General features: G+C 44.4%; 1 protein-coding gene across 4 annotated transcripts in view; it reads left to right on the forward strand.

Annotated features, from left to right (window-relative positions):
* The window catches only part of WWC3 (WWC family member 3), a 109,433-nt gene that overhangs the window by 45,906 nt on the left and 44,657 nt on the right, over positions 1-18,870 (forward strand). For 2 of the 4 annotated variants that reach the window (XM_065915149.1, XM_065915150.1), the window contains 4 exons: positions 8,669-8,745; positions 9,833-9,912; positions 18,222-18,351; positions 18,618-18,716. In XM_065915149.1, coding sequence (XP_065771221.1) covers positions 8,669-8,745; positions 9,833-9,912; positions 18,222-18,351; positions 18,618-18,716 — 386 coding nt within the window. The remainder of the gene's footprint in view (positions 1-8,668; positions 8,746-9,832; positions 9,913-18,221; positions 18,352-18,617; positions 18,717-18,870) is intronic. The other 2 variants (XM_065915151.1, XM_065915152.1) reach the window with 1 other exon arrangement.

Consider the following 18,870-nt stretch of genomic DNA (forward strand, 5'->3'; position numbering starts at 1 on the left):
CAGTTTTGATGTTTGTGTGCTTCAAGGAATTTGTCTCTTTCATCTAATCCAAAAATCAGTAAGCTTCTCTGTAAAGGATCAGATAGTAAGTATTTTAGGGACCATAGGTCATATGGTCTCAGGTGCAACTACTGAACCCTGTTGTTACAGTGCAAAAGCAGCCAGACATGACACATAAATGATGTGTGTGATTTGTTCTGATAAAGAGTATAAAAATAAGAAACAAGCTGAATTTGGCCCACAGGGAATCTGCTGACCGCTGATCAAGCTGTCAAGTTTTGAAAGTTTTCATAGAATTCCCATGTGATTCTTTGAATGTCTAGACTCTGAGCTAGTGTCCTCTCTCTTATTTGTGATAATAATAATTTGTGCTTTATTTTCTCAATCAGTGTAGCTCAACCTTTATCGATTATGTGTAGCATTACAGCAAACTGGGTTTTAGTTTTCTGTTTTCTTCCCCTATTTTATCATTTAAAAAATTATTTTTATTGATTTGTTCTCTCTAGTTTTTCCTTCTTTCTACTTAGTTTGGCTTTAATTTCTTTTTCTTCCTTCCTAAAGTGGGACCTTAGAGCATTCATTTCAGACCTCTCATTTTCTCACATAGCCTCTGAAGGTATAAATTCTCCTCTAAGTGCTATTTAACTGCATCCTACAAATTTTGGTTCATGTTTTATGAACCAGATATTCATAATATTTTCTCATTTTCTTTGTGATTTCTCTTTTGACCCATGGATTATTTTAAAAGTAAGCTATTGGAACTTTTTAAAGGTGTGATGTTGTTGATTTCTAATTTGATTGTGGTCAAAGACTAGACTATGTAAGATTCCAGTTTTTTGACATCTATTGAGATGACTTTATGGCTCAGCATGTGGTCTCTTAAACGATCTCATGGACTTGTGCCTCCAGGTTGCATTTGGCTGAAGCAGTGGTTTGGAACTGTTTCTGAGAGTATAGTTAGTGATTCTAAACCTTTCCAAAAGTTGCTTGGTAGAAGTAAGTTGGGCCATATAAAATTGTCACTTTTGTAGCTTAAAAAGGGCCAGTTTTTGGCAGTTTCATATGATTCAACCTAATAGAGTGTTTCTTCCCAGGCAACTGGTCAGGTTTGGTTAGGTCTCCAAAGAGACTTGCCTGTCAGTCTTGCTAAGAATTGAATGGAAAAAGAGCATAACAGAAGAACCTGGTAAGAAGTCTCTTGCCAGCAATTGAAAGGAAAAATTAGATGAAAAGAACGTATGTTGGACTTCCTGGGTGGTACAGTGGATAAGAATCCGCCTGCCAATGCAGGGGACACAAGTTCCATCCCTGGTCTGGGAATATTCCACATGCTGCAGGGCAACTAAGCCTGTGCACCCTACAGCCTGTGTTCCATTACAAGAGAAGCCACCACAATGAGAAGCCTGCGCACCTCAAGGAAGAGTAGCCCCTGCATGCTGCAATGACAGAAAGCCACTATGCAGCACCAAAGGCCAAGCACAACCTAAAATAAAATAAATAAATAATTTAAAGAGAGAGAGGAGGTATGTCTATGTACTGGTTACTGTACTGGTGCAGCCAGGACTTCAGTTGCAGACTAGTGTGGGGACTCAGGACTGGAACCCTTGATGCAAATATAGGAAGACCTAGTTGCAGCCTATGGGATTCCACACCCAGCTGGAGGGGAAGACTCCCAGAGAATTGCAGAGCCTAGAGCATAGAAACATCCAGGACTCTGGAGTTGGGACAACCCTCAGCATCAGTTTTTGTATTTCCTCGGGCTTTTCCCTCCCCAGACATTTGGGAAAATAGGGAGTTGCAGGTAATTTCATTCTTCCCATGCCCTGTCAAATTTTATCAATGCCCAGTAAAAAAGTAACAGTCGAGATGCTGTCTTTAAAGTCATGTATGAAGAAACATTGAGTCAAGGAAGGCGATGACTCCGTGGTGTTGATTTGAGATCCTGAGACTCCACCTCCCAACCCACAAGAGGTGCCTGCATAGACTCCATCTCTGCCTCTACTCATGCAGTAGAGGAGGCTAGGTGGGGCCTCCCTATTTTCATGAAGGGCTGGAAATGCCAGTGGCTCTTCCTAGAGCCTGTCTCCTCAGGGAGAAGAACTGTGAATGGAATCTAGGAATTAATCCAAGCATTTTGTCAAGTAGCTGCTGTTGCTGGGTTTTCACCAAGCTCCTTCACTTTGCCATTTAACCTGAACTCCATTGAGGATACTTCTGTTACATATGACTCAGACAAACTATTTCTGGCCACAGGCTAAAGTTCAAGACAGTCGTTCTGGTGGCTTGTGCTATAACAGCCCAGACCTCTGTAAGGTCTGGGCGCATGTCAGGAGCTGCTGGTGGCAGGATCCATGGCACACCTGGGCTCCTGTTGGCCACCCAGCAGGTCTCACACAGCCCAGATCACGCACACTGTTAATCATCCAAAGCAGGGAGGTGTCTCTTTGCTTACTGGCAGCAGAAGGACCTTGGGACTTAGCCCCCGTAACTTCCTTCATTGCAAGTGACTCAAACTAAAGGAACCATCATGGAATGGCCTAGTGTTTTCCTGAATTGTTGTGACTGCAACATTGTGAAGCATTGTAATACGGTGATGTTACTTTCCTTGTACACACAAAAAACAATATTCAGTAGACTGATACTTCTTAGGTTACACCTCTGATGAATGGTAGACCTTGGATTTGAGCCCAGATCTTTTGGTGAAGCTAGTTATCAGTGCTGTGTATACTATTTTGGAGACATGGAAGAGTCAGCTTGGAAGAATGGATCACATGATTTTGAAACAGTCCTCCCTTCCATTGTTCAAGTGACCCGGAAATAAGGACCGACTGTAAACTGACCAGTTGTCTGGCAATTTCACAGCACCTGAAGGGACACGTGATAGGCAGAACGCTTTTTACTTCTCGATTTCCTCATGGCCCACAGTGGGATAGCCAGACTAGTTGTTTAGTTTTCAACAGAGAGTTCCTTAGCACCTGGTGTTGGGGGACACAATTTATCTCTCACGGCTGATTATAGGGGGGAAATGAGGCAATAAAGGCAAACAGCCATTTCTAATATTGGAGCAGAAGGGCATGGGGGAGGGCAAACACTCTCTTCCACAGCCTTCACAGATTTCCCCCTGAGTTATGGAAGTCCACAATAAAACTCTTGTTTGTTGTAGAGGAAAAATTTCACATCAATATTGGGCCATCTGGTGTCTGAGAATATCCAAGCCTTAACCTTTCTTGTCTCTGACCAAAGCAGAGTCTGCTTTGCTGGCTTTGAGCAGACACATCCCCATGAGACTAGGAGCCCAACTCAGCTATAGTTCTTTATGCTCAGGAACTAGCTGACCGGGGCCCTGGTCCTGTGTGATGCTCCATAGAGCCCTGCCATGAAACTTCTCTACCATAGACTCAGTTTCTGAGACACACCGAGTACTTTCTCTGCAGCTCCGTCTTGTAGAGTTTTCTCCTGCTTTCTTCATTGCAGTATGTTTTTCTGTTTATCTTCTTTTAACACTAAATACATTCGTTATTTCAGAAACCTTTATTTTTCATTCTTCCTGAGAAACTGGCCTCCAGCTGCATTCCAGTGAAGTATGTGACCATTGCAGGACCTTTTGGAAGGAATTCTTTCTTGGGGTAAATTATAGTCTGAACCACGGGTCAGCAAAGTTTGGCCCACAGGCTGAATCCTAGGCACTCAGGGTGTTGTGTAAATAAGCTTTTATTGGGACCTAGCCAGGTCCATTCACTTAACCATTGTCTGTAGCAGGTACAGGGGCAGAGTTGAGGGACTGAGACAGACAGAGTATGGCCCACAAAGCCAGAAATATTTACTATCTGGTCCTTTGCAGAAGAATTGTCACCCAGTGGTTCTCAACCGTGGCTGCACTGGAGGAATCTCTTGAAGGGCTTTTAAAACGTCTTATAGCCTGGTCCCTACTCCCACCCCTAGACATTTGGATTTAATTGGTCTTGACTGGGGCCAGACACTTTAAAAAAAAAAAAAGAAAGAAAAAAAGCTTCCCAGGGGATTCCCAGAGTTGAGATCCACTGATCGTGACCCTGTCTTCCAGTGGCAGGAGTATGACTTGTTTGTTCCCCATGCTCCTGGGATCTCCCAGAATCCTCCAGCACAAGTCGGTGCCTGGGAAAAAAGTCAGCCTTATCTCCGGTGAGAAAGCGCTGACCCACCCTGAATTCCTGGCTCAAGCCTGGAGAGGCTTGACCTTATCAGTCCTCAGTCTGGCCTGCATTCTTTCTGAGGCTCCTGGCCCATCCCACAAAGACTATCTGGCCTTCTTTCCCTGGTGAGGGTTTCTCATCTCCTGCCTAGCCTGGGATAAGGGCCACCGTCCACCCATTCAGCCCTTCATCTTCCTGCTCATGGGCATGTTGGAGCAGGCAGGGGAAAAATGGCTCACGCAGCATCTTCCCAGGTATTAGTTGGCAGGACTCAACCTCAAAGGCTGTCGCCGAGCTCACATGTCCATGAGATCTCCCAGTCTGCCCAGGAGAGGGAATTCTTGGTTTGGATTCGGTGGCTTCTTGTGTTACCTGTATAAGTTGCCTCTGAGTGGGCTCTTTTGATTTTTTTTTTTGTCCGTTTGCTTATGGTGCCTTTAAGAAAGAGGTCGTGCCCTCTTCATCTGGCCTCACCTGATTATAGGCATGTCTTGGTCGGCTCTGTTAATTACTGCCTGTCAGCACGGCAACTGTCCAGGCTTGCTGTCCTTTGTGCCCGAGTACTCCTGGGCTCCCTCGAGCAGGTGCCTGCAGTGCTGACTCTTGGAGGTGCGCACCTGGTCCGAAGGCGTAGTCTGCTCACAGGATGTCTTTGGACAAGGACTACCCTCTTTGAAAAGCGTGGCCTCCGCCTGGGGTGATTTTGGGTTCTCATGGTCCAGAGATGTAAGAGGAGATGGAAACAGACACAGATGGACGCATGGATGGACACATTTCCCCCTTTTAATAGCCCATGAAATCGAAATCTGAAGTAATGACTGGGGTCTGCAGCATTCGGAGCACTAAACACACAGACTGAGTTCACCTCTTGGGCACTGGGGATCCGGAGGCCCATTTCTTCTTTCATTGGAAATACTAATCTGACCCACAGGAGCCCATGTTCTTGACAGAAGTCCCTCTTTGACTGATGGCATGATGTAGATCAAATCATTGCCCACTCAGCCTTCGTCTATAAAAGTAGGGAAACATACTCGTCATCTCTCACAAGAGGCAGTGCTCTGTGACAACCTGGACTGATGGGGAGGGAGGTTCAGGAGGGAGGGGACATATGTATGCCTGTGGCCAGTTCATGTTGATATATGGTAAGAACCATCACAACATTGTAAATATTTTTCAATTTAAAAAATATATATATATTTAAAGAAAAGAAAGGCACAATAGGAAAAAAAAAGAATAAAATTCTCATTCCAAAGGGGGAAACAAAGAATTTCTGAGAATAGATGAAATTAATATGAAAGTTACATTGTAGTAGCCAGGTATAGTAATTTACACTGCTGAGGTCCAGCTAAGCCTTAACCTTCTTATATCACCCAAAGCAGTGCTTTACACCTGTGTGGCCTCCTGAAACTGTTTAATAGCTCTGCCCACTCAGACTCTTCAAATCAGAAGGGAGCTTCAGAGGTGAAAGTCTGGTATTTATCCTAAATCTTGAGATTGGAGGTGTGTCTCAGCAGAGAGACATTTCTTTTTCTCAGTGTTGTGGTGTTCGTGCCATTAAAGGGCTTCCTGGGGGATTCAGGAGTAAAGAACTCATCTGCAAATGCAGGAGACACGGGTTCTATCCCTGGATCGGGAGGATCCCCTGCTGAAGGAAATGGCAACCCACTCCAGTATTCTTGCCGGGAAATCCCATGGGCAGAGGAGCCTGGCGGGCTACAGTCCATGGAGTCACAAAGAGTTAGACATGACTTAGTGACTAATGAACACACCATTAAAAATGGGATCCAGAGTTTTAAGCTTTCCCCTGGATTCTGCAAATGACTTCCATTAGACTTACTGGCAGACTTCAGGAACTGAGAATCTGTCTTTAAACTTTTGAGTTATATTATTAAAAGTTGCACCAGTGTTTGTCACTCTCCTTAGCACATTAAGATACAGTGTACTCACTGTCTTAGGTACTTGAGTTGCCTTTTCCCTCATCCTAGTCCTGGATTTGTATAGTTTTAGAGACCATAGCAAAAGTAACATGAATGGTATCCATAAGTAAAACCTTTCATCATTTAGGATGGTTTCATTTATAAGTAACAGAGAAGACAAACTCCCCTGGGCCTGAACAGTAAGGCCATCGGTTGTGACCTAGCAGTGTCCAAGGTGGGGGTGGCCTCCCCATTGGTGGACTCGGCAGCTCAGTGATGTCTTAGTATGTCAGGATCCCCTCTAGGACTGGCCCAGGCTGAGTGTCCTGGGGGAGAGACAGATGCCTGAGAGCCTCAGGACTCTTAGCTATGTGGGAGAACTGGGCGGCAGGTTGCCCTGTGTCTATCCATCCAGACCCTGCAGTGTATATGAACTTCAAGTCTCTTCACTAATTTACCCTATGAAATTGCAGACAAGAGTTTTGGCAGTGATTTCAGATCATTGTTCCTGATGTTTAACATTGCAGTTAACTTCCCTGGACTTTGGTGGTGGGGTTACTTTCAGTTTGGAATGGAAAAGATCCCAGGCAGTAACTGTTGGCATTGTCTTCCTTGCCTACAACGTGACAAGCGGACACACATGGAAGGAGTCAGGAAGCCCTTCGCTCATTGGCTTGTTGTCTGGGCCCCAGTGGAAGTCCCTTCCACTCGGGCCTGGGAAACTTACGTCCCAGGAGTTAAATGTGGAGATTTTGTAGAAATAATTTCTGTCTCTTTAAGATCATTGTTTGAGGTGTTCCTTTCCTTACTGATTTTAAATGAGACCAAAGAGTCAGGCAAAATGGAGGTTCTCGGATTTGGAAATAGATGTTCTTCATCTAAGAAAGAATTCTGTTTTAAAAACATTTTACTCTGTGTTTTGAGGAGATTAGAATTCTAAGAACATTTGAGGTAAAGTTGACAAATAATTAGCTCCTCCAGGTATTTATTTCCAGTAGATTGTAGTAATTTGAAATTCTGACTGATGGGGCTTCAATAGTAGACATTCCATAGAACTGTTTTTTTTTTTTTTTTTTTTTTAAGGAGACATCTGGAGAGCTCAGATTAACTTGGGATGTGGTTCTATTTGAGGATATTAAATAATCTTGCCATTTAAATCACTTGATGGCCTTGAGCCATCTTCTCCAGTATTAAATCAGGACATGATTATAAACTAGCTTCTAGATGTTGGCATCTAAGTTACCTGAATGACAGTCTTTTGCACCCAGATCAAAGGAGTTAAAGAATGGATGCTGACTTGGAACTGTGCTCATTGTCCTGTGGCAGCCTGGATGGGAGGGGGATTTAGGGGAGAATGGATACATGCATATGTGTGGTTGAGTCTCTCTGCTGTGCCCATGAAACTATCACAACACTGTTAATCAGCTATATCCCAATACAAAATAAAAAGTTTAAAGTTTAAAAAGAATGGATGATGGCCTTGCAGATGGCTCTTATGAACAGGTGAAACTAATGAAAATGACCCAGAGGCAGATTCCATAAATGTGGGGCGACTCTCAGATGAAGAAAGAAGAGGAACCTACACAGCTCAGGGAGGGACAGGAAGCAAGTCACTGTAGCTGCAAGGCCTCAGAGAAAGGAGACAGGAGCATGAAGAGAAAGGGATGCAGAGAAGTGGACGGGGTGATAGAAATTAGAAGTGGCTGTGTGCTGCTCCAGTTGCTGAGACAGCAGAGAAGGCTTGACTATGCTCAGCATGCAACTGGGTGGCCAAGTGTGTCTCCTTCACCCCCAGGTATTGGCCATCTGTAACCACGATGCTGTGTCTGTTACAAGACTTTAAATCATACGTGCTGCACTGCTGAAGAAAGCATTTAGCTATGCGATCTGATTTAGCGGAATATCCATCAAAAACAAACTGCTAGAATAAAAGTGTGGGTACTTCACTTCGGTTCTTGGGGAGGCAACACCATGAACACTCAAGCCTGCCACATACTGGCATGTGACTAGGAAGTAGTCTTTTTCATTTTACAAATCTTTAGGTTTTTTTTCCTTTTCTATGTCAAAAATCATTCGTGTGGAAGCAATAGATATGAAGAGAGTAAATATAAAATCTTTTGCAGTGAGACCATTGAGAAGATCAGTCAGCTTTTGAGTTCTGTCCTTCCAGTGACTTCCATAGTGTGTACATTTTAAAAGGAAGTAAAAGTGGTTTCATACCATATGTACTGTTTTCACCATAAAGAATAGTTTTCTATACCATAACCATACCTCCCCCACCCCCACCTCCTGTGTATATGTGGTTTTTAAACCTGACAGTTTTGCAGTTGAAGTAAACAGAGTTTTGATTTACCTATAGCTATATATTTTATTATGTAGAATCAAGAAGAAGGTCATTATGTGAAAAATCAAAATCAAGATTCAAGATAGTGAGATGTACGTTCTTAGGAGTGAGGACCAACTTGGAAATCTGAGACTGGGAATTCATTACTTAATATAGTGATTTAGAAGTTCCTGTTTATGTGTGTTTGTTTACGTTAAAGGATCCATTATAAAATAAAATGTTTTCCTTCTATTTAGCCTTCTCTGGATATTCAACAAATACAAAGTACGACCCATACCAAATTAAGGCAGAGATAGCAAGTCGTCGGGATAGGGTGAGTAAAATGAATATTTTCACAACTAGAAACCCTGTGTATATTTGTACCTAACATCACTTATCATCGTTCATTATATGATGGTCAGTGTGTCTCACATTCATATTTTAGTAAGATTTTCAATTTCATGAATTATTATTACTACATTTGGTTATACTTTCTACTATTTTTTCCAATAGGAGGAGAAAAGCCTCAACCTATCTAACAAAAAAATCGCCTGTACCCCTCTGTGTTTCATAAGTCTAGATTCACCCCCCATTTGGAAATTTTTGGCAAAGTCAGGGCCCAACCTCAGAGGACTGAATGACTCTCAGCAGGTTTAGCATCTGTCTGCTGTTCTTTCCTGGTGGCTGTATTCCCAGAGAAATTGTGCCTGCCATAGTGTTTGATCAGAAGCTTCTAAGGCGCCTTCCCAGTGGTGCCCAGTTCTTTGGGTGCCATCATGTCCCATCCCTTCAGCCTTTGTCATGCGTGTCTGGAAGGAGGGACGGGAGACGTCTTGGAGCCCAAGGCTCCGGTCCTGGTGTCTCAGTCCCTAAATCAGAGCATCTCTTTGAGTGCTATGGCTCTCATATTCTAGCACACCCTCAAAAACACTGGGGGCATCAGTTCAAAAGGAAAACTCCAGGCCACCCCCCAGTTTTAACACAGGTCTGGAGTGAGTCCTAGCACCTGTTTTAAATAAGCACTCTCTGTGACTGAGTTCCAGGTACCCAAAGCCATGCTTTGAGCAACAGTGTCTCCTATGTGGGACTTCAAACAGAAGGGAGGATGAAAAAAAAAAAAGAAAAGCATGACAGAGTTTGCTCATTGCATTATGTCAGTTAATACCCTGAAAAGAACATCATTGACGATTCCAGGGTTCCCTGTGGGCAGAAAGCTGTTGGGGATCCAGGCCTTGTGTGCCTCAGTCAGCTGGCTCCTCTGCCAGGGCTGTGTGTTAGGCCTGTTGATGGAAGGTCTTGGCAAGAGGGTGACCCAGGGAATTGCTAGCCAATCAGAAACTGAGAGGACAGTGCTAACAATGGTAGAAAAACCATTTTTCACAGCATGCTTTTGGAAAAAAAAATATGTCATTTGTCTTTAGCTTTCCAGATTAAAACGAGAGCTGACCCAGATGAAGCAAGAACTGCAGTACAAAGAGAAGGGAGTGGAGACCCTGCAAGAGTGAGTGGCCTGTGGTGACGGGGGGAGCGTTTCCCTGTGGTTTCCTGTTGGGCTGACCTCTTCCATGCCAGGACGTGTGTCTTAAAGCTTCATGGGTGTTTGCTTTTTGTTTATGCTCGTTATGTACCAGTCGTAAGCATCAGATCTCTTTTCCTTGAAGATACCTTGTTCTTGTTTCCTTGGGAAGCAAGATCTTTAGTGTAATATTTGTGTACATTCTTGATAGCTAGCTGTCTAAAACACAGAAGACTATTTCCATTTGAATTCCTGCTTGGCTAGTTTTAGTCTCTTCAGTGTTTTAGTTCTAAAATTTAGATTAATTAAAACTAAATAAAGTTAAACTGTTAGTCCCCAGTCTCATTAGCCACATCTGAAATGCTCAGTAATCTTGTGTGTCTAGTGCAAATCTTCTCCACCTTAGTGCTCATGACTTTTTGGGCCAGATATCGGTTTATGGTGGGAACTGTCCTGTGCACTATAGGATGTTTAACAGCATCCCTGGCCTTGACCTCCTATGTGCCGGTAGCAGCCTCTCACCCAGTTGTGACAGCCAAAAATGTCTCCAGATATTGCCAAGCGTTTCCTGGAGGGCACGTGTGTCCCACATGGAGGACCACTAAGCTAGTGGCCCCTGCATTGGGCAGCACAGATAATAGGCTATTTACATCCTCACACTCCCCTGGAGAAGGAAATGGCAACCCACTCCAGTATTCGTGCCTGGAGAATGCCATGGATAGCGAGACTGGTGAGCTGTAGTCCATGGGGTCACAAAGAGACACGACAGAGCAACTTATCATGTATCTACACAGAACATTCTGTCGGGCAGCCTGATCTATAGGTCATCCTCCTGTTAACATCTTTGCAATTAGAACTCTGTCCCTACTGAGAGTTCAGAGATGAAGTTCTCATTATTTGTGAATTCTATGAAGTGAGCAAATTAAGTGAATAGTAGTTACTGTGTAAATGGTGGTATTGGTGGTCTGCAAGAATTTCTCTAGAAAGGGTTTTGCATGCCTGTTGGTCCTAAGTCTGTTTCCTTTTGATTCAGATCCTGGTTTCACTTGCTGAGCTTGGGCTTGTGCTTCACACCTTCTACGCTGACTCTTCTCATGTGGTTGAGTTTGACTGCTGTGACAAAATACTTTAGACTGAGTGACTTAAAGAGCAGACATTGACTTTTCCTGGTTCCAGAGGCCTGAAGTCCAAGGTCAAGGCACTGGCAAATCCATTATGAGCCTTTTGACTGTGTCTTGACATGGTGCTGTTGTGTGGTGGGGGCCTCTGGTCTCTGGTGTTTCTTCTCTTTCTTTAAGGACAGTGGTCCCTTCATGGGGCCCACCCTCATAACTTCATCTAAATCTAATAACCCCCTAAAGGACCCATTTCCAAACAACTTCCCATTGGGGATTAGGATTCACCCTAAGAATTTGAGGGGACGTGAACATTCAGTCCATAGCAGTGACTGTTAGGCTAAATTGTCTGAGGACAGCAACAACGCCTGCTGCAGTCAGCCTTCAGCAAATGACGGGAATCCATGTGGCTACGATTCTTGGTAAACAGGGGCAGCGTGCCACTCTCTTGGCATCCTGTGTGTAGACGCAGGGACCGCGTGTCAGATGTATCATTCTTTATAAAGAGGGAACACGGAATGTTAGTGTTTGCCAAAGGTAATGACTGCAGCCTCACATAAAGGGTAATGACTGGGCACATCAAACCCTGTTGTTCAGTGTGAGGTAGAGATTCACTTTCTTACTCACCCAGGATTGCTTTGGCTGACGACTTGTTTGCCTGCTTCTTTATTGAGGATGTATTATAGACACCATGGGAGATACCATACAAAGGTGAGCTGGGTCCTGCTTGGAGGGCTTGGCTTTTCTGGCCCTGAGACACTACCATGTCCCCTGCAGGTCCCCCTTGTGGTGGGATTTGGCCACGTGCTTAGCATGAGCTGCAAGCTTTTAACCTTACAGTCGGCTTTTTGCTTTCTCTGCCACTACCTGCAGCAGTGTGTGTGTGCGCGCACGCACGTGCGCGTGCGTGTGTGTGAGAAAACCGCTTCCCCTTGGCATTGCTAGGAAGTAACTTCATCTCTTGTAGGCAGGCATTCTTTAAAAGAATATTTACTAATTTTTGGCTGTGCTGTCTGTGTTGCTGCGAGGGTTTCTCCTGTGGAGCATGGGCTCTCGCATGTGAGCTTCAGCAGTTGTGGTCCCCGGACTCTGGAGCACAGGCTCAGTAGTTGTGGCATACGGACTCAGCTGTTCCATGGCATGTGGGATCTTCCCGGATGAGGGATCGAACCCATGTCTCCTGAGTTAGCAGGCAGATTCTTTACTTACCTGTGAGCGATCAGGAGAAACCTCAGAATTATTTTAAGACTTGAAAAAGGTGGCCTCAATTTCTCCAGGTTTATGGGACAGGAAGCAGAAGCCGGTACAGAAAGTTGTCAGTTTACACCTGCAGCCAGAGTGGAGTATGAGCCTGCAGAAAAAATGCCAGTGCTGTTTGATCCTCTTTCTGCTTTCCTTTGCAAGCCCTCTTGTGTGGGGTTAGCAATGGTAAGCATGGCCCCTGCCAAGGGGATGGGCCTCACTCTGTGGCAGAGCCTATGGGAATACCCACCTTCCCCCGTGGAGGCTGAGGGGTGGCCTGAAGGAAAGCTCTGGACCTGGCCTTGGTCTTGGGGTGTCCCAGCCCAGCTTTCCAGATGAAACTGCCTCTCGAAGCAGTTTCTGGTTGGCTGCTGTGTTGTCATTGAGCACGATCACTCTATGCTATGACATGACTTCTCAGGAAGAAGAGAAAACAGGAGTGCTCGTGCCATGCTTATTTGTTAATACAGTGCTGTGCCAGTGAAAAAGTGGCCTTATACCTTCCTCTGAGTTACACAGGCCATGTATAAGATGAAAACAGCCTCTTTATTTTTCTGGTATTGAAGACTGGCTCTTGTGTTTGGATCACATCATGCGGATTGGTATGCTTTATTGAGAAATTGGGAAAACCTCAGGTAAGCATCGATAATGTGATTACCCCACCCCTACTGCAAAATCCTGACTCTGAACACAGATAATACGTGTACTGTTGTATGTCAATGGGCTTCTCAGATATTATTACCAACCTCGACTTAAGGCAGAAACCCTAGATTTCCCTCCAGAAAAGTTTCTGCTGTTCTTGCTTCCCAGAATATCCCATGTATTTTTTTCCAGGGCACCTCACTGAGAGTTTGGCGACTCACAACATTTTAAACTCGACTTGTTTATCTTGGTGAACTTTCCTGGCTAGCAAGGAAATCCATCATTACGCTTGGGTCCAAGTGAGGAAAAAAGAGCCTTTTGTATTTTTTTTTTAAGTCTGTGTGCGTTGTTAATTTTTGTAGATGGGAACTGGCTGTGAACACAATCTCTGGGTTAATGATAGAATGTGTGTGTTTGTGTGTGTGTGTGTGTGTACTATATATAAACTTTTAATGATGGAAAATGTCAAACGTACACAAAAGTGAAGAGAATAGTATAAGGGAACCTTCCTGTACCTGTCTCCCCACTTCTACAGCTAACTGCACAATGGCCAGTCTTGTTTTGTCACACAGCTACACAGCCTCATTGCCCAAGCTTTTACCACGTTGTTGAAGCAAATTCCAGAATCGTATTTAGTCCATAAATGTCTCCTAAAGTTACGGACTCCTTTTGAAAATATAACTAATACCTGTGCCACTTAGTAGTAATCTCTTCAAGTTGTCCATTCTCCAGCGAGTTTTTCCCCACCTCCCTGGTTTGTTTGGGTCCAGGTTTAGACTAGGTCCACACCATACGTGTGGTTAGTGTGTCTCTTCATCTCTACCCCCCTCTCCCTTTTTCTTTTTTCCTTCATTTCTTCCTTTTGACAACTTACTTGTTGAAGAAGCTACTCTCCTTGTCCCAAAGAATTGCCCCAATCCTGGATTTTGCTACAGGAATGTACATGGCATCATTTCACATGCTCCTCTGTCCCCTGCTCTTTATTTATGTAAACTGGTGTCATTAATCCTACGGGCTTGATCTGACTCAAGTTCCATTGCATTTTCTATTCTTTTGGAGGTTAAGTATGGTTTGTAGCTGGTGGTGTTACTTTGATCAGGAGGTACACACTCTTTGGTTGCCTCATGTGTGTGTGTATGTGTGTGTTTGTGTGCGTGTGCACTCAGTCGCTCAGTCATGTCCAGCTCTTTGTGATCCCATGAACTGCAGCCCTAATTCTAGGGCACAAGCTAAGTAGTTGTGACACGTGGAATCTTCCCAGACCAAGGATCGAACCTGTGTCCCTCGCATTAGCAGGTAGATTCTTTACCACTGAGCCACCAGAGAAGCCCCCTAGAGCCTTCTTATTAACTGCTCTCCAGCATTTCTTCTCTGCTCCTTATTGTACTATTTTGTGTTTGAAGAAATCTTATTTCTACCACTGCTGTTCAAATCATAGAGGTGGGTGCTCGCTAAACGTGCCGGTAACCCCTTATCAGCCCCTGGGTCTGTGCTTCGAGCCTTTTAATTGCTTGATGACTGTCTTCCATCTTGGGATGCCTTGATGGAGTTAAGCCCATGTGTCTCCTTCAGTGACTCAGAGTGAGTGCCGTCTGAGGAGTGTTCGTGTCATGGTGAGGCAGTGTTAGATCTTGGAATTAGCATTTTCTCTCTGAGGGGATTTACAGATTTCAGGAGAGCATGGGCTTGTCCGCAGTCCACACAGGCTTAGAGCAGGATATCCTGTTACCATAGCTCAGAGGCTCCTCAGATAACAGTAAAACCTACAGAAGTGGGGGCGGAAACAAAAAGAGTGTTGTTCCCAGTCGTGGGACGGATCTGGTGTTCCACATGGGACCGACGGCTGATAGAAGCTGCCAGAAGCTCTTCAGGATTCTGGTTCGTTCAAGGCTGCCTGCCAGCACCAGTGATGTAAAAGGTAGAGTCATAACAAGACTCCTCCTTCTTGGGGGTTGTAACATGTGCTATTAACGTGGGCGACCTTTCAAGACCTGGTGGCCCTTTCCTCCAAGATGTGGGTTGAAGAATTCGTTCAGTTTGATTTTTGCCAGTGCAGTTCTCTTGACATCTTAAGTTGAACAAGAAATACAGATGCTTGAGGGCAGGGGGAGGTTGGTGAGAAACGCCTCAAAAATGCCTTCTCGGCAGTGTGCCATCAGCGTCTGCTGCCGCGCCTTTTCTCTGGCTTCCCTGGTGGCTCAGACAGTAAAGAATCCACCTGCAAAGCAGGAGACCTGGGTTTGATCCCTGGGTCAGGAAGATCCCCTGGAGGAGGGCATGGCAACCCACTCCAGTATTCTTGCCTGGAGGATCCCCGTGAACAGAGGAGGCTGGCGGGCTACGGTGCATGGGGTCACACAGAGTCAGATGCGACTGAGTGACTAACACTTTTAACGCGCTTCTTGTCTCACTGACAGTTTCTTTCAAAGGCAGGCTGTAAAGAGTGTCAGTCTGCTTTCGTCCGCCATCTGACTGTGTGGCCAGTCCTCAGATTTGATACGGTGTCACTTTGGAGGCCTTGAGCTTGAGTGTATTGCTAGCCTGGTGACAGAAGAGGCTGAGTGTGGCGGGAAGGGCCTCAGTGTGGACCTCGCTGTGTGACCTTGAGCCAGTCATTCAATCTTCCTGGCTGAATGTTGAGTGAAAAGTGAAGGCTGCGTTTTAGAGGGAATTTGAAAGCTCCCAAATAAACGAATTTTGCAGATGTGATATAAAAGAGAGTTCCTGTCCTTTGAGGTTTTTGTTAGATGAAAATTGATCACAGTTGACAGATGGAAGTGGTTAGAGTTCTGTGGAGCCTGCTTCTTCCCCTTACCAAAGCATACGGACCCTACCCTGGCCACCCTGAGCAGGAGTGTACCAGCGGGTAGCGAGGGCCATTAGCTGCACCAAGTTTTTCCATCGAACAGCTAAAATGGAAAAACTCCAATTTGGACTTGAGAGCTGGGAGATGTGGGTTTCAGTTGTGGGTCTGCCACATCTTAGCTTGTCCTCTTAGGCCACTTAGTCTCTCTGAGCCTCAATTTTTGCATCACAAAGTCTGGAAAGATTATGCTTATCTCATAAACCTGTTCAGGGGATTAAATGAGGTGAGGCATAAAGCATGCAGCAAGACAGTCACCTAGTAGGTGTTTGATACGTGAACTATTGTAATATGCTATTTATATACTTATCTAATTTAATCAAACACATACTTATATAATTCAAACAAATAGATACTTGTATAATTTAATCAGGGACTTCCTAGGTAGTAAAGAAGTGGTAAAGAATTCTGCCAGTGAAGGAGACGTAAGAGACATGGGTTCGATTCCTAGGTCGGGAAGATCACCTGGAGGGAGGACACAGCAACCCATTCCAGTATTCTTAGCTGGAGAATCCCATGGACAGGGGAACCTGGCAGGTGATAGTCCATAGAGTCGCATAGAGTCAGACCCAGCTGTAGCAACTCAGCATGCCTGCATGCATGCATGCATGATTTAATCAAATGCATATAATTTAATCAGATCAAATATAAAATGTCTCTGTAAGGTTATACTCACATAATAGTATCATTTCACGTAATTGCATATTCTATAATAATTCGTAACTTTTTAAACAGTTACATTTCAGAGATTCCTAGAACTTTGAGATCATCTTTTCTAAGAGCTTGCATACTTTTTTGTTAAAACATGTGCAATCTTTTCCCCATCCTTCCCCTCCAATGACATCTTCTATGGAAGCAGACTGTCTGAGATGGAACGAAGGGAAGGGCTTGCCGAACGGTGAGGGGCCCCAACTCGTGGGTGGGCTCTCCCTTCAGCGACCCCAGCTCACCAGGCTGGGACAGCCTTGGGACAGAGTGAAAACAGCTGCTCTCGGTCAGTCTTCATTCCTTTTTGAGGTCTCAGAGCTCCTTGGGTGGAGCTAAGGTCAGGGCTGAGGCCTGCCGCCTTGAAGTTGAACTTTTGTTCTTGGAGGGGGAGGGTCGGGGGGCTCTGTGGCATCTGCTGGTGAGATGTATTACAGGGTTTGCTGTTCTCTCTCCCTGGTGGGAACTGGGGCCTGTTTTCCTCCAAGCCATCAGCTGATGGTGCCTTAGGTGGCTGGCTCTGTCCCGGGCTTTACTGATGGCTGCACTTAGGCTTTGTTGCTACTGAAAGCGATAAAGAAATCACAACACCCAAGTATGAAACCGGAGCCGATGGGGTTAGCGTCTCACATTGTGGCCTTAACAGCGACTGTGTGTCTGTACTCTGTGACCATTCGATGAACATTGACTTCTAAGCAGTTGAGAACATTTTGTGTGTTGCAGTCAAGTTTCATTTCTCTATAGGAGTGTCAGTGTCAGGTAATAATCCCTTTGCTGTATGTAGTTTTCTTTCTAGAGGAGTCAGTACATCTGTAGTAGCAAAGGCCTTGGTTATTAACTGTTAAGGAGAAATCACACTTTTCTGGCCTTGGGTTTTCTGTGTTGAAATGATGTCACCCTTTTCTACAGACTTCATCAGGTTATGTCTGTTGTGATTTGTGACATTAAATGAGATATATTGGAGAGCCTTTTATCATAAGATGGATATCAGGAGACATTATTATGTAAATGAGTCTAACTTCTCTGCTAGAAAAGTTGAACCACTTCCTTGGCAGACGTAGTGATGGGAGATGGATGGCCTTTGTGTCTGCCTTGCATCAGAGACTCTTGATTCTCCATAGAACATCTAAAATGGAAAAACACGTGGCCAGGCCACATTGGGATGCAGGGATAGAATGAAGGAAGGATGAATGGATGTTTGAATGGAACAGGAATACTAGAGAGGGAGTAATAAATTAGCACCAGGATAAAGGAACAAAAAATAGAGGAGACATAAGACTTCCCAAGTTTTGTGCAGGGCATCAGTATTGAAACTTCACTACTTTTTGCTGTTTCCCATATATTCTTGTACACAGATTTCATTGGTACGTTTACTTAATAGACATTTTGGACTACTAACTGAGATGCTGGGGATAAACGAATAAGACATGATCCTACTCTCAGAGAGGGAAGTTTAAAATCTTTGGAAATGATTAGGAATCTTTCCTGTCATGTCCCTGACTATAGAAGATGCTCGGAGCAGAGGGAAACATCCACCACCAGTTTTATCTCCTTGTATTCACCAAGAACAAGGAAGGGCTTATGGGATCTTTTTTTTCCTTTGCCAAAATATTGCTTTTTTAGCTGTTCCCCACCCTTCTATAAAGTTTTGAAGTTCTGGATTATTACTGTTTAAGGGGATGTTACACTCTTGCACAGAATGACTCTTTTATTTCTTTTTGAACCAGGATTGATCGCAAGATGTCTAATGCTCACACCAACTACAAACTGGATGAGGCACAGGCTATAATGAGCGAGCTCAGGACCATCAAGAAAGCCATTTATACAGGCGAGAAGGAAAGGCGGGATCTGATGCAAGTAAGAAGCTGGGGAGCTCTTCAGAGTCCACATCTGTCTCTCTGCCCTCCTGCGTGTCGTTCCTTTATTTATTTATTTCCCTTTTTTAAGCATGTTCATAATGCCAGGGTTATCTAACTATCCTTTACTGAAACATTTAAAATATATATATGTATATTATATTGTTATTATATAATCATGCAAATTTTAAACACATACATGTTTGTACAATAAATATGTCTATTTGATATCTTCTATATATAAATATTTTAAAATGTGCATGTTAGTTTCCTAGGGTTGCCATGACAAAGAACCACATACCAGGTGGCTTAGAACAACAGGAGTTTATTCTCTCCCAGTCTGGAGGACGAGAGTCTGATGTCAAGGTGCGGCAGGGCCACGGTCTGTCTGAAGGCTCTGGGGGAGGTCCTTCCTTGCCTCTTCCAGCCTCTGGGGGCTGCTGGCAGTCCTTGGTGTTCCTCAGCTTACAGATGCATCACTCTAGTCTCTGCCTTTGTGATCACATCTCTGCATATAAAT

The sequence above is a fragment of the Muntiacus reevesi genome, chromosome X (assembly GCF_963930625.1).
Source record: "Muntiacus reevesi chromosome X, mMunRee1.1, whole genome shotgun sequence".
NCBI lineage: Eukaryota > Metazoa > Chordata > Mammalia > Artiodactyla > Cervidae > Muntiacus > Muntiacus reevesi.